The sequence below is a fragment of the Gnatocerus cornutus genome, chromosome 3 (assembly GCF_029298725.1).
Source record: "Gnatocerus cornutus isolate USDA-ARS CGAHR chromosome 3, icGnaCorn1.1, whole genome shotgun sequence".
Taxonomy (NCBI): domain Eukaryota; kingdom Metazoa; phylum Arthropoda; class Insecta; order Coleoptera; family Tenebrionidae; genus Gnatocerus; species Gnatocerus cornutus.
Window position 1 is genome coordinate 16,290,983 of NC_142235.1, and position 13,782 is coordinate 16,304,764.

At 33.8% G+C, this 13,782-nt stretch overlaps 2 protein-coding genes across 5 annotated transcripts in view; one reads left to right on the forward strand and one right to left on the reverse strand.

The window, feature by feature from the left end:
• Syt7 (Synaptotagmin 7) overlaps positions 1-13,782 on the reverse strand; it is a 180,903-nt gene that overhangs the window by 71,354 nt on the left and 95,767 nt on the right. The window contains exon 1 of one of the 4 annotated variants that reach the window (XM_088031963.1): positions 10,626-10,905. The exons of the other annotated variants lie outside the window; for them this stretch is intronic. The gene's annotated coding sequence lies outside the window, so the exon portion shown is untranslated. Of the gene's footprint in view, positions 1-10,625; positions 10,906-13,782 lie in introns of those variants that run through there. 4 annotated transcript variants of the gene reach the window in all.
• Positions 2,764-3,748, forward strand: LOC148177555 (circadian clock-controlled protein daywake-like). Its single transcript, XM_088032061.1, has 4 exons — positions 2,764-2,879; positions 2,927-3,167; positions 3,216-3,349; positions 3,396-3,748. The coding sequence occupies exons 1-4, from the start codon at positions 2,822-2,824 to the stop codon at positions 3,695-3,697; spliced, it is 735 nt and encodes a 244-aa protein (XP_087888187.1). The 5' UTR covers positions 2,764-2,821; the 3' UTR covers positions 3,698-3,748.

A 13,782-nucleotide genomic window follows, 5' to 3' on the forward strand; every position in this document is an offset into this window, starting at 1 on the left:
TCCATTTCCGCCCATTTAAGTTTACATTTTTATGTGAAATGTATCTAGAAATAAATAAATACGAACAGATCAAGAGAAAATCACCGAAAATTATGTGAGCGGCTTTGAAATAAACTGATAAAACGGTCTTAAATTTTACTTTTTCCAATCCTCGGAACTGAGTTTACTAGAAGTAACATTTTAACTTAATAATGTGTTATAGTGTAACACTTGCTAGTAATCGTCACAAAAATGCATTTTTTTGTAGTAATTGCCGAATTATGTATGTAGGCTCAAAATCAGATGCACAAATTGTATGAGAATGTGTTAAGAGTTCAGTGGTTCAAATAACATGAAGGCCGAAGGCTGTTCTTTCAGAGTTAGATTAATTTCGGTATGTATTGTGTAGGTATAACAAACTGAAAGTTTGTTGAGAAATGTTTAAAATCTAGTACACCTCAAAATCGATGAAACTTACAATTAATAGGTCAAAAAAAAACTAAAAATAAATTGAGAAATTTAAAATTCTAAGATATTAAAAACTTTAGTTCTTTAGAAAATCAGGAATTCATCAAATAAAACAATTACAAAAAGAATTATGAAGAAAAAAATCGAAAAATTTAGTTGGATTTCATTAGGCGTGTTTACCAACTATTTCCAAAATTTTAAAACAATAAACAAATTTTTTAGACATCTTTATTTTGATGACGAATCGGAAATTTCAACATTTTTAAACAGTAAAAGTTGTAGATTTTATTACTTTGGATTTGTATTTTGTCAATCCATACAAAATTCCAAATTTTAAAAGCCAAAAACAGAAATTTTATAAATTCTCATTTTGAAGACGAATCAAAAATTTTCACCTTCTGTCGTTAAATTTGGTAATAGGTTCTGTCGTAAAAATGTTTACGTTTTACTGCTTTAAAATTGTTTATCAACTGTACAACATTAAAAAATTTTGAAGCAAGAACATTTTAAAGACAAACTAAAAATGTCCATCACTTTCTTTGAAATTTCGTAATTTTGGCAGTTTTTGTTTTAACCCGAAAATTTTATAGGTTCTATTGCATTTGCCGTGTTTATTCTTTTTTTTAGAAATTTTTGGTTTGAAAACGAACCGGAAATTTCTACTTTTTCTATTGAATTTCTTAATTTTGATAGCTTTTGTTCTAAAACAGTACAATTTGTAGATATTATTACTGTGAACTTGCTTTTTACTTGTACAAAATTTCAATTTTTAGAACCCTAAACAATTTTTTTTTAAATTTTTATGTTGAACACGAACTTTGATAGGTTTTGCACTAAAACAGTAAAACTTGGGAAGTTTTACTTATAATTGTTTATTATCAATTGTACAAAATTACAAAATTTTAGAGCTAAAAACAAATTTTTTAGAAATTTTCATTTTGAAAACAAATCAAATATGTCCACCACTTTCTATTAAATTCCGTAATTTTTTCAGCTTTTTGTTCTAAATTAAATATTTTGGAGGTTCTATTGCATTTGGCGTGTATATTAACATAAATTCATTTTTTTTAGAAATTTTCATTTAGAAAGCGAACCGGAAATTTCTACTTTTTCTATTCAATTCCTTAATTTTGACAGTCTTTATCTTAAAACGGTAGAATTTGTAGACATTATTACTGTAAACTTGTTTTTTACTTACACAAAATTTAATTTTTTAGAGCTAAATGCAGATTTTTTAGAAATTTTTGTTTTAGACACAAATCAAAAATTACCAATTATTCATTAAATTTGGCAACTTTGGCAGGTTTTGCTTTAAAACAGAGAAACTTGTAGGTTTTACTGGTTTAAAATTGATTCATCATTTGTACAAAATTCCAAAATTTTAGAGGCAAGAACATACAATTTTGAAAATTTTTCCAACCAAAAATAAATTTTCAAAATGAATAAAAAACTCGGAAATCTTAAAACTACTTAAACTAAAAACCTGAAAATGAGAAACTCAAATATGTAGTAAGAAAATTAAAGTACACAAAAATGCGAATTTCGAATCTAAAACTTCCTAATTTCATATCTGGAGATTCCAATTTCAAATTCCAAGCATCAATATTTCTGATCAGGAAGCCAATGCATTGTAAATTCGAAACTCGACATTCTCGATGGAAAATGAACCAGACGAACTTCAATTTTCAGTCCAAACGTTATGAATTTTCGGGAAACAAATTTACAAGTCAGGATGTGGAGAGATCAATAACATACAAAAATTACGTGCAGAGTGTTACGATTCTAAAACGGAATTGGATAAGACGTTCCTTTCGATGTTGGCAACGTGTTAAATTTAGTTTGCAACTTTCTTTCCAAATTGAATAATAAACGCATTTTCGTATAAAGAAATGTCCCATGCGGGCTTGTAAGATATATCGTCCATAAACATTTTTTTGAGTTTTAAATGCTGTTTTATAGGGTTAACATTCGCACTTTTATTCGTAAACAACATTTTTAAAAGAAGATGTTTTGTTTATTTACACGCCCATCAAAATTTTAATTATCTAGTAGAATTGTTTATTCCTATCCGAAGGTTTGAATCTCCATAATTCGATAACGAATGCCAAAATGTAACCGTGTCAATACTTATTAAGTCAAGTACCCAAATTCCCTTCGGGACCTCTAAATTTGTATTCCTGCCACACCACGCTGATAATGCAATTGAATCTCGACGTAAACACGAAAGACAAACGGGACAAGCAACTTTACTACTTTTCACCGTTCCGCTTCAACATAAACTTAAAAATGAGGTCCGGCGATTCACCTTCCACCACGCGACTCAAATCCGCAAGGTTATAAATAAAAGCGTTTTTCTGTAAACACAACAGTAAAGATGACGTCCTTCGTGGTGTTCTGTGCGATCGTCGCGGTTTCCCAAGCAGTGAAGCTGCGTAAGTTTGTTAAAAATCACAATCTGTGGCTCTAACGCGATTTTTAGCTCCAAATTTCAAGACATGTAACCGCAAACAAGACAACTTCAACAGTTGTTTGGTGGAGGCGGCGCAATATGCGGTCACCCAACTGGACCGCCCTTACAAGTCCTTGAAGATGCCGAGTTTGAACCCTCTGGTCATCCCGAAGATAGAAGCCAGCGTCGAAACGCCTTTGGTCAACATCTCCGCAGAGCTAACCGACTGTGAATTCCGAGGCTTCTTAGACACGAAAATCCAGAAATTTGAGTAAGTTTAACTCACTTCTTGAGGAGATAATTGCAGGAATTTCTCTAGAATCGACTTCGAGAAGAAGAGTCTTTTTTTGGCGGCGTTCTGGCCAGAATTGAGCAGCCGCTGCAGCTACAACACAAAGGGACAAATCTTGACAGCCCCCGTGAAGGGGGAAGGTCCCAGCTCCGCCACTTTCAGTGAGTAAATTTGAAGTAAAAACGACTGTGGACACACGTTTTTTAGGTAAATTTTCGTGGACCTTCAGCATGACCTACGAAGAAGTCAAACGCCGTAACAAGACCTACGTCAAACCCGTCACAACCAAATTCGACGGGAAGCCCGAATCCATCAGCATGAACATGGACGAGCTCTTCGGCGGAGACAAAGAACTCTCCGCACGAGCCAATAAAATTATTAACGACAACTGGAGCGAACTTTACGACGACGTCAAAGTTTACTATTTGGACAATGCGCGACAGACGTGGCTGCAGATCATGAATGGTTGGTTCGCAAGAGTGTCTTTGGAGGAGGCCTTCGATAATTAAGTGTGTTAATTAGTGGCCGTGATCTTAATAAATTTGTGTGGATTAAAAAAACCGCTTTCTTTCGCCAACCTTGTTGACCCTTGAATCAACTTTTTTCGAGGATAAATTGGAATATTAAAAGACGCAGAAGAGCACAACAGACGTTTGCTGGAATTTACGTTCGCAGGCGTGGGATCCTTAGGGAGATCAGGCGTTCATTCGAGCGGGAATACGTTCAGGAATAAAAAACGGGAAATATAAACTCGTGCGGAATATTCAGAATTACAGTTTCTGTGCGATATTTATAATGAGGACGATCAAAGCGAAGCCAAAATTAATTGCTGCGGTCAATTAGATTGAGAGAAAAGTTCAATGCATGGGCGTTAGAATTGTCATTCAATATTACTGGTATTGGCAATGCGAATTTATAAAATCAAACTAATTAATCGATTTGAAAGCCAACAATTTAATGAATAAAAAACGGGAGATATCAAATTTTCATTTACTGTTGGATTTGGGAAAAAAATGTCATGTCGTAACTAACACCACCCCAGCAGTTTTAACGTATCAAAACTGAAAATGTTTGAAAGATTTGCCCGACATACGTCGTTCGAAATTCATGGCCTGCTTAAAATCCTATACACTGTAGATTGTAAAAAAAAACGTTAAGAAATTTCTCAAATCATTCAAATGCTGATAATCCTGTCTTGACAAATAAAAAAAAACGTAAATTTTTTTGACACTTTTGTGACCCGAGCGTTGGTATATGTTGCCGAGATTCGAAAGATTGAGGGAAATTAAAAATCGAAAAACAATAAAATAAAAGGCAATTTCACAGTGCGAAAGCAGAGAAATAAAGACAAGCTCCAAGTAACTAGTAAAAAGTAATAGTTATTTGTGTATCAAGACCAAAAAGTGTTTTTTTAATAGCAGAGATGATAGCTGAAGCCAGAAAGAAGGCGAGGGCAAAATGGCACGTTTTGGCCGTAGTACACACAATATTTTTTTGGCGACATTATTAATTTTGCAAGATAATTAATTTTTATTTACGATTTATTGATCATCTAATCATTTATAACAACTGAATAATTGTAGATATTTATTAATCCTTCCGAAAAGTTTAAATTTGCAATTTCGGCACGTGTAGCTTCACAATTTGTATGAATTAGATTTGATGTGCTTTTTGATGTAGTTGCAGCAGCACTGCTAAACATGTTCACGCCTTTGTTGCACTGTTGCACTTTACAGCTGTTTGCCTATTGCATTTTACCCCAATACTGATAAAATTTGAGGTATTGTCGGTATCTTGATGTAATTTAAAAAATTAAATGTTTAACCCTAGGACGGACAAAAATGAAAGCGGCCAGAAAACGGTCATTTTTCGTCCTCATTTGAGAACTGAAATAGTTATTTGTTTACCAAGACCAAAAAGTGTTTCTTTTTTGGCCAAGCCTTTTTTTAAGAAAGCGAGGGAAAATAACACTATTAAAAAATATTTGGCTGTGATACACACAAGATTTTTTAGGCGACATCATTAAATTTACAAGTTAATTAATTTTAATTTTAGACTTATTGTTTGAATCATTTATAACAACTGAATAATTGTACCTAAATATTTATAAAGCCTTCAAAAAAGTTCAAATTTTCTTTATTTACATTTGCAGTTTTGGCATGTATACAGGGTCCGGCAACACTTGTGTCCACCCCCAAAATCGTCTTTAATTTTAAAGATAAAATTTTCAAAATTTGCATTCGCTCACAGTTGACAAAGCTCTAGAAGCTGACGCAAAAATTTGTTTTGTATCACTGATAGTTTTGGCGTCGCGACGCCTTAAAAATGTAATTTTTAGTTAATTGTGGGAGTTTGTGATATCAACCCCTAATTTCATTTTTTTTCAATATAAATGTGTAAAAAATATTTCAGCTGTTATTTTAGATTCAATGCAAATTGTCTTCAAAATTTGAGAAAAAAAATGCGGTTTTATCAAGTTAGTTTCCAATTTCATTACGTCAAAATTGGGAACTACGTTTACACCTATCTGTCAACATCTTGTGACATCTATCCTTTGGCTCGCTTTAGATTGTAACAAAAGTCTTAATTGGTGAAATTGTCACTTTGTGGATGTAAATTAACGATTTCTGGTGTCCATAAAGTGTAACATGCCCGTGTTAATCAAAATTAACCTTTATAAGAGTGAATAAAGTGACTTGTGAAATTTTGGTGTAAACGTAGTTTGCTACTGCGCTGTCAGAATTTTGAAAACTAACTTGATAAAACAGCGTTTTTTTCGCAAATTTTAAACACAATTTGCATTAGATTTAAAATAAAAACTCAGATATTTGTATCAGTTATGTTGAAAAAAAAATGAAATCGCGAATATTTCCGCAAGAACTCAAAAATCGCTAAAAATTATACTTCTTAGGCGTCGCGACGCCAACCAAACCGTGATAAAAAACAAATTTTTGCGTCAGCTTCTAGAGCTTTGTCAACTATAAGCGTATGCAAATTTTCAAAATAGTGACTTTAAAATTAAAGACGATTTTGGGGGTGGACCCAAGTGTTGCCGGACCCTGTATAGCTTCACAATTTGTATGAATTAGGTTTGATGTGCTTTTTGATGTTTTGCAAGACATGTTAATTTTCAATAATTCAACAAGTTTTTGTTGCACTTTACAGCAGTTTGTCGATTTGATTTTACCCAAATAATTATAAAATTGAGGGTTATATCGGTATCTTGATGTAATATGCAAAACTATGGATAGATGGCGCCACCATAGATCGGTCAAAAATGTGTGTGGCTAGAAAAGACTTACTTTTAGGCCGCTTTTGAGGCCAAAAAATTCCATTGTTAGTTTAAGTCGCCGAAAAATTCAGTTTCTAGTTAAGGTCGCCTAAAAAATAGCTATTTGTGTACCAAGGCCAAAAAGTGGTTCTTTTTTGGCCGAGCCTTTTTTTAATGGCCGAGGCGCTAGCCGAGGCCAGAAAGAAGGCGAGGGCAAAATGTCACTTTTTGGCCGTGTTACACACAAGATTTTTTAGGCGACATCATTAAATTTACAAGTTAATTAATGTTTATTTATGATTTATTGAATTAATCAATTATAACAACTGAGTAATTGTAAATATTTGTAAATCCTTCACAAAAGTTCATATTTTCTTTCTTTACATTTGCAGTTTCAGCACGTGTAGCTTCACAATTTGTATGAATTAGGTTTAATGTGTTTTTTAATGTTGTTGCAGGAGCACTGCTAGACATGTTCATTTTCAATAATTCAACACGTCTTTGTTGCACTTTACAGCAGTTTTTCGATTTGATTTTACCCAAATAATTATAAAATTGAGGGTAATATCGGTATCTTGATGTAATATGCAAGACTATGGATAGAAAAGACTCACTTTTAGGCCGGTTTTAAGGCCTAAAAATTCCATTTTCAGTTTAAGTCGCCTAAAAAATATTTTTGCAAAAGCGAGCATGTGCTTCAGAAAATAACCCCATGACGTCACAATTTTCCCTAACCACTGTCGGCTCTCCAAACTTTGTAGACAAAAATTAGTTCTATCAGCTTAATCAGAATTCAAATTTTTCTAACCATAATGTAATTACTTCATCCCACTCGCTGCCAGTCCGCGTCCAATTAAAATTTTGTTCACCGATGAAAATACATAGTAAATTAAATTTTGACGTTAACTTCGACGTTCTCTTAATTACAACCCCAAGACTCTTCGCGCAACAATTTGTCCTAACAACCCCCAACTGGGATTAGTCAGTCTAGACCCTTTTTCTCATCCTGTTCTTGAGACTTTTAAGCAATCTCAAGTATCCAAGAACACCACAGAACCACAATCGTGCATTGTGATTCACCCCGTTACGAAAATAAACCCCCTTTGAAAGGATTTCCATAGCAAACAGATCTTGTGTTTTTGACATTTTTGTCAATAAAACGAACATCATCCTATTCCCATTTGTACCTCCCAACAATAATTTATCACATCGTACATCGTGCATTTATTTATACGTCCGTTCCATTTTGGTTCTCGGTCTAATAAAAAAATTGAGCCCGATCGATACACTAATTATTTACTCTGGTTATCAGTTGCACTGCTCTAAATTAAAAACGCAACAAGCTTATTGTTTCGGGTTAATTGAATGGGATAATTCAGCGTTTTTATAAAAGGGATGAAACATCTGTAACGGGTCACATTTCTGAGATTGCACAATCAGATGGAAGAAATATAAATCACAGAGGGTGTGTGATCCGTCATTTTATTGGTTCGTGTGTTATCACGTGAGAAAAACGAGACATTTGGGGTTGTTTGATACGGGGCTTAATCTGAATTTATGGAGGGTGGCATCGCTGGAGACGCGATAATTGAGAAAAGTTAAGTTCGTAGTTGAACAAGTTTTATTGTAGTGCAGGAATTTTTGTTAAATTTAATTACGCTAAAAATCGAACTCGATTTTGTTGAAATGACGCTTTTAATAATCAGTTTAGTTGTCCAAAATTTAATTTAGTCTTTTCAGGTCACAATAATTCAATATTTACATAAAACGTAAATTCTTTTTATATAAATTTAATACTCCTATTAAATTTGTTTGCTATATTCCACTCTACTTTCAGTTGGTAATGAATTTCGATGAGAAATTGCGATAATTATTATCTATTTGTCTCCCTCAAAAATCCCCGTCATAAATTTCCATTACAAATTCCCTCCATTAACAAAGTTTCCATTAAAGACCCTAAAACACATGCAATCTCAACAATAATTAGTCACGTTTTTCGCCCTTCGTCGAGATTTAACTCGAAATTTCACGTTCTCCTCACGTTTCCACTTATTTGTCCGTTTCATCCCCTAGATACAAAAAGTCGGTCAAGCAAAAGATTAATGATCACAAGAAAAAAAGACAACAATGTTTGCTAATGAAACAAGTACGTCACGTCGCTACTCATCTCATTGATTTTTCCATTTATCTCGAACTTGTTGCAGCAGCTTTTATTGATAACAATAATAAATATTGATGTTGGGACTGTAAATTAATATCGATGCATTCCGGAACAGGCCCGGAATTAATAGGGTTGTAAGGGGTGGTTTCAGTTCCTAAGATAATATATCTTGGAAGTTTTAGGGGTTGTGATTTTTGTTTAGTGATAATTACGCGCACGTGCAGCCGTAAAATTCAACTGGAAAATTTATACGTGCAATGGAAATTTTTTCCACCTTTTGAGAAGCCCTGGAAGCCGTCAGTTTGCATCTGTTGACCCTACAATTGTTGCTTCACAAACAAAATCGATAAAAAAGAGTACGCATGAAGAATAAGTCACGAAAATGCCGATTGATGAAATTCCGTTCTGTCAATCAAGAGTACAAAAAATCAGCGAATTAAGTTTAATGGATATTTGATAAATTGTGAAACATTCCAGAGGTTCTCAATAGTTAAATTATAATTATAATTGTCCCCGAGCTTCAGTTTCGCAATTAATTAAATTTATAGTAATTAAACTGTAAGTTTAGCGTGCAATGTAGTGCAATGAATTGGAATAGTTAGCAGAAATTTGGATAGTGGCGGGACCCTTTCAACTAGAAGAGCATTGCCAAGAAATTCTTGGCAGATGAACATGTCAAATTAAATGCACGTTTATGACAAAAACTGAGAACTAGAAATAAAACCGTTCAGAATTACTTTAAAAAAACAAAGTCGAAAAGTAAGTTCGCGTTTTGTGACTCCCAATTTCCTGACAAACTTAGAAGAAACTAATTTAACTGTCTGTTAACATTTGTTTGTCGTAATAGACGCTGATAGAAACTCCACTTCTTTATTTTCGGATCAATTCATGGAATGAAAACGTTTTTTATTTCTTTTAAAAACTGTTAACATTCAATAGCACTGCACGAAGCACGGTTTGGTGTTGGACGTTTAGTTATTTACAACGCTAAAGTAAAAAAACTATAAAAACTGAAAATGCCATTAGAAGGAAATTAATTTTTCACACGCAAATACGTGATGCAAAAGATTCAAAAAAGAAGATTCAAAGATTCAAACAAATCGGAAATATAGCCGATTTAGCGCTTCAATTGTGGCCAGTCCGGTCCTGCCCCGATTGGGATTGATCCGGAGGTCGATTGAGTCAATTAGCGTATGAAGTTTGATCACGCAAAGCAAAAATTAAATTCTCCGGGAAAAAAATTCTCAATTTCACAGCAGTGAACTCAGCAACGTATTGACATTTTTAATTAAATAACTTGAGGCCCTGAATTGTCCAAACTATTGCCACCAAATTTGGGTAATATTTCATTTTAACGGAATTCTCCAGATGGTTTAGAACACAATAAAATTGGAGAAAATTGGATTCAGAAAGTGCACCACAAAATCAATAAAGTGGGCAATTCACTTAGCTTTGTTGTAAACATTTTATGCGAAATAATCTGTTTTATCTCGGTCTGTGAGCTCATTTCATTTCTTTCCAGAAATAACTCTGTTCGGACTAATTTGTCTTAATTTCCTTCAAACTATCATAAAATCCAGTCATATTTTCAGGTATGTTTCGTTTACAACACATTTGCCTTGAAAGTTGGAGAATTTACGACACACAATTCAGCTCCGGTGATACGAAGCACAAAGAGAATAAACGAAAAAGTTTTATTCAAAACAGAAAAATAAAGTAGAATGGACACAAGTTCCGGAAACTCAAAACTTGGGCCGCTGCTTTTAGAGCCAGTGTCGGGTATTATGCAAAGTTGCATTATTAGTTATTTTTTACGATTAGCCCTAAGCTCTTAAAAGCTCCACCTGATTTACTAGAAGTGACCGGATTATTCCGGGGAAATTATACCGTAAAGGACGTGCAGCTCATGGAAAATGGATAAGATTCCCTGGCAAATTACGCAATATTCACGAAAGCTCGATAAAAAGCGATGTGCGTCTCCGGTGTAAACAAAGCTCATACCAACCTGTCGTATATCGTCAACAATTCAACACTAAACAAAACAATTCAAAAAATATCAACAAGTTCGATTTTTAAAAAAATTTAGAACCGCGTTACGTCATAAAGCACGTTTCGGGGGTAATTTGGCACGATTTGACACTCACACACACATACACAAAAGATTGAAAAAGAGTGAAGATCGAAGAGCGCGTTGAAAATTTTGTGAAAACAGACGACAGTCGAAGAAGTACTAGATGCTAGAGGATTTTTCGAAAATCCCAGCTGAACGTCAGCATCGTGCGGCCAAAACTGAAATTTCCGCGCACAGCGTTCGAGAGGCGGCGAAGTGGGGGCGGCGTATCTCGGTGGTGGGATGCGAGTCCGGGCACTTATACCGATGCACACGGAAAGATAATTACGGTGGTCGCGGTAGGCGAGAAGACAAGCGTGACCGCAATTAGACAAAAGAGAAAAATCGCCGAGTGATTAATCAATCAGGGTTTGAATGGTTTCCGAAAGCAATAAAGTCGAGGATTAATCATTCGAGATTTCGGAAGAAAGAGGGTCAAGATCGGAAAGAAAATCTAAATGAATTAAAAGGTTTATTGAGGGTGAAATTGACGTAAATACCTGATAAATACGTTCGAATTAAGTAATTAATTAGTCTTAGAAAAAACTCGACAGATAAAAGGAAATATGGAGACTGGCGATGGCGTTGGGAAAATCTTTAGAAAATCGAGTTAGAAAAATCTAATTAAAACTTGAAAGAGAAAATGGGAATAAATGATGAAAAACTCCTCACTAGAATCAACGGGAAGCTTCGATGTATTTACGTCTCTAGTTAGGTAATTAATTTTTTCAAGTGTAAGATCAAACGTTACTTCTCATGTTCGAGTTCAACTTAATTAGCATTTTTCGATGATTGGAAACAATTTCTATAATCGAGAAAAATCGATGGAAAAAGAACCACAAAGATCAATAAAAAACGTTAAAGTAAAATGTCTTTTAGCACTGAAAAATCAGCAAACATCTTTTATTTTGTGACAGAAAGAAAGCACTTGTATAACTTGTATAACCTGAGCATTATTATATTCCGAGATCCAAAGGACTGAGAACTGAGAACCAATGAAAAAGAACCATAAGGACTAGTATTACCATTCTACGTCAAAATGAAATGTGTTTTTGCACTAGAAAATAGATAATCAACATCTTATAATTCAGTGACATTTCTTAAGCTAATGGTAAAACAAAAATTTCGACCGTAAAAAGTTTTGATCCGTTTCTAATTAGAATTATAATTAATTAGACGTAACATACTAATTTGAAAAAAAGAATACATATTAAGACGCAGGGAAAAATAAAATAACGTAAAACTTACGATTGGGGCGGTTGGAATCACAGAAATGCTCACCTGAAACAAATAACAAAATTAATATCAATAATACAAAAATAAGTTCGCATTTAGAATAGTCTCGTTGCAATTTAATTAGTTCAAATCCCAATCTCAAAAGAATGGAAATTTCTTAATTTCGAATTTCATTATCACCTCAGAAACCTAACAAACTAATAACCCAAGAAACAAACATTTCATTAACTGAAACCGTGTTAGAACAACAAACTTTTTCTCTTTTCAAAAAGCTATTTTAAGATCCAAGGATTAAGTTGGAAACTGTAATGATGGAAAATAAAGAACCTCTAGATTTACATGTGTACGTTTAATTATCGACCGTTGAAAGGTTAATCGAATCTGTAAATTGAAGGCGATGCACTTAATTAACTTAAACTAACTTAACTAGAACTTGAACGCAATAACTGGCAACAATTACCAGGTTTAACAACTCAAGTCTCAGAACCCTTTGATCTACATCGGCAACGCTTCCAAAGTTATGAATATTTAATATTCTTTGACATAGTTAGGTGCACTAAATTTGAAATATTCATTCAAAAAAAGCAAAAAGTTTATTCCAACTTATTGGTTTGTGTACAAGTCCACTAATAACTTTAAAATCGATTTCGAAGTTTAAACCAAGCTCCGTCTGCTCTGAAGAAAAAAGTCGCACAAACCACAATATCGGCACCAAAATGTTTTTTCGAAATTTAGAAGGCACAGCGCGTATCGCGACGCGATTGTTTCTGACTGCTAATGAAAATAAGAGTGGCGGAGTTGAAGAGTTTTTGTGGTGTGTTTACAAGAATCGTTGCGTTTTTGCTTCTCGCTGATAAAATAACAATTTGACTAGTAAAACGACCTTGTCAGGGTTTGTTGTTTTAACAGATAGGCAAAGAATTCTTGACTCCAAATATTAACCATCGAAAGATGCTATAACCAACAAACAAACCGTTGCACTAACCCAAAAACTCAGACACCGATAGCCTAAAAACCTAAAAACCCACTCAACTAAAACTCCATCAACAGAAACTCGTTTTATTTAAAAGAGCTGAAAAATACAAGTTGTAAAATTTTAAGAGAAAGCATTAAAGTCCCGCTCTGTTGGCTTAATTGCAAGCTCGCCTCCAAACTATTTCAAATAATATATTCCTCGTTCTCATGTACTTTCATTAACAGGTTTTGTAGATTTTGTGGTTCCGAGATATGAAAAAAGAACGCAACAGTCTCATGTAATAGACTTGCTTTGGAAAGCTCATCAACTTGTTGTTAAGCACAACTTGAGAGTTTTTGTAGTTTGTTTAAACCTATCAGTCTGGAACAAAATAGTCACTATTGCTTTGCAAAGTTTGGCACTTCGTAGCTGACGTTTGCCCTTCATGAGAAGACAAAGTAAACAAATTTAGCTGGAGAGTGTTAGGAAGGGTAATTTCAATGTTGGAATATAGAGTTTATATTCTCAAATTACGATTATTATCTGCGTTAAATTAAATGCTGTTATTTTATGGCGAGATTAATATTAATACTCATAACTCATGAGTTATAATGAGCTTTGTTTGCATATTTTCATCAGAAATAGCAGAGGCGGTTTATCATCGAATTTGCATCGAATTTTTATTCATAACTTTAAGATTTTTATCGTTGCGTAAAAAAGGAGTTTAGTTTAATCATCCCTTGCTAAGGAAATATTGAATGTTGGGGAGAACTGTCTTTGTATCTATGATGTTCAATTTAATATTTGTTTAAGTCATGGAAGAAATTTACAGCCACAGTTATGTTAATAAAATTAAGTTAA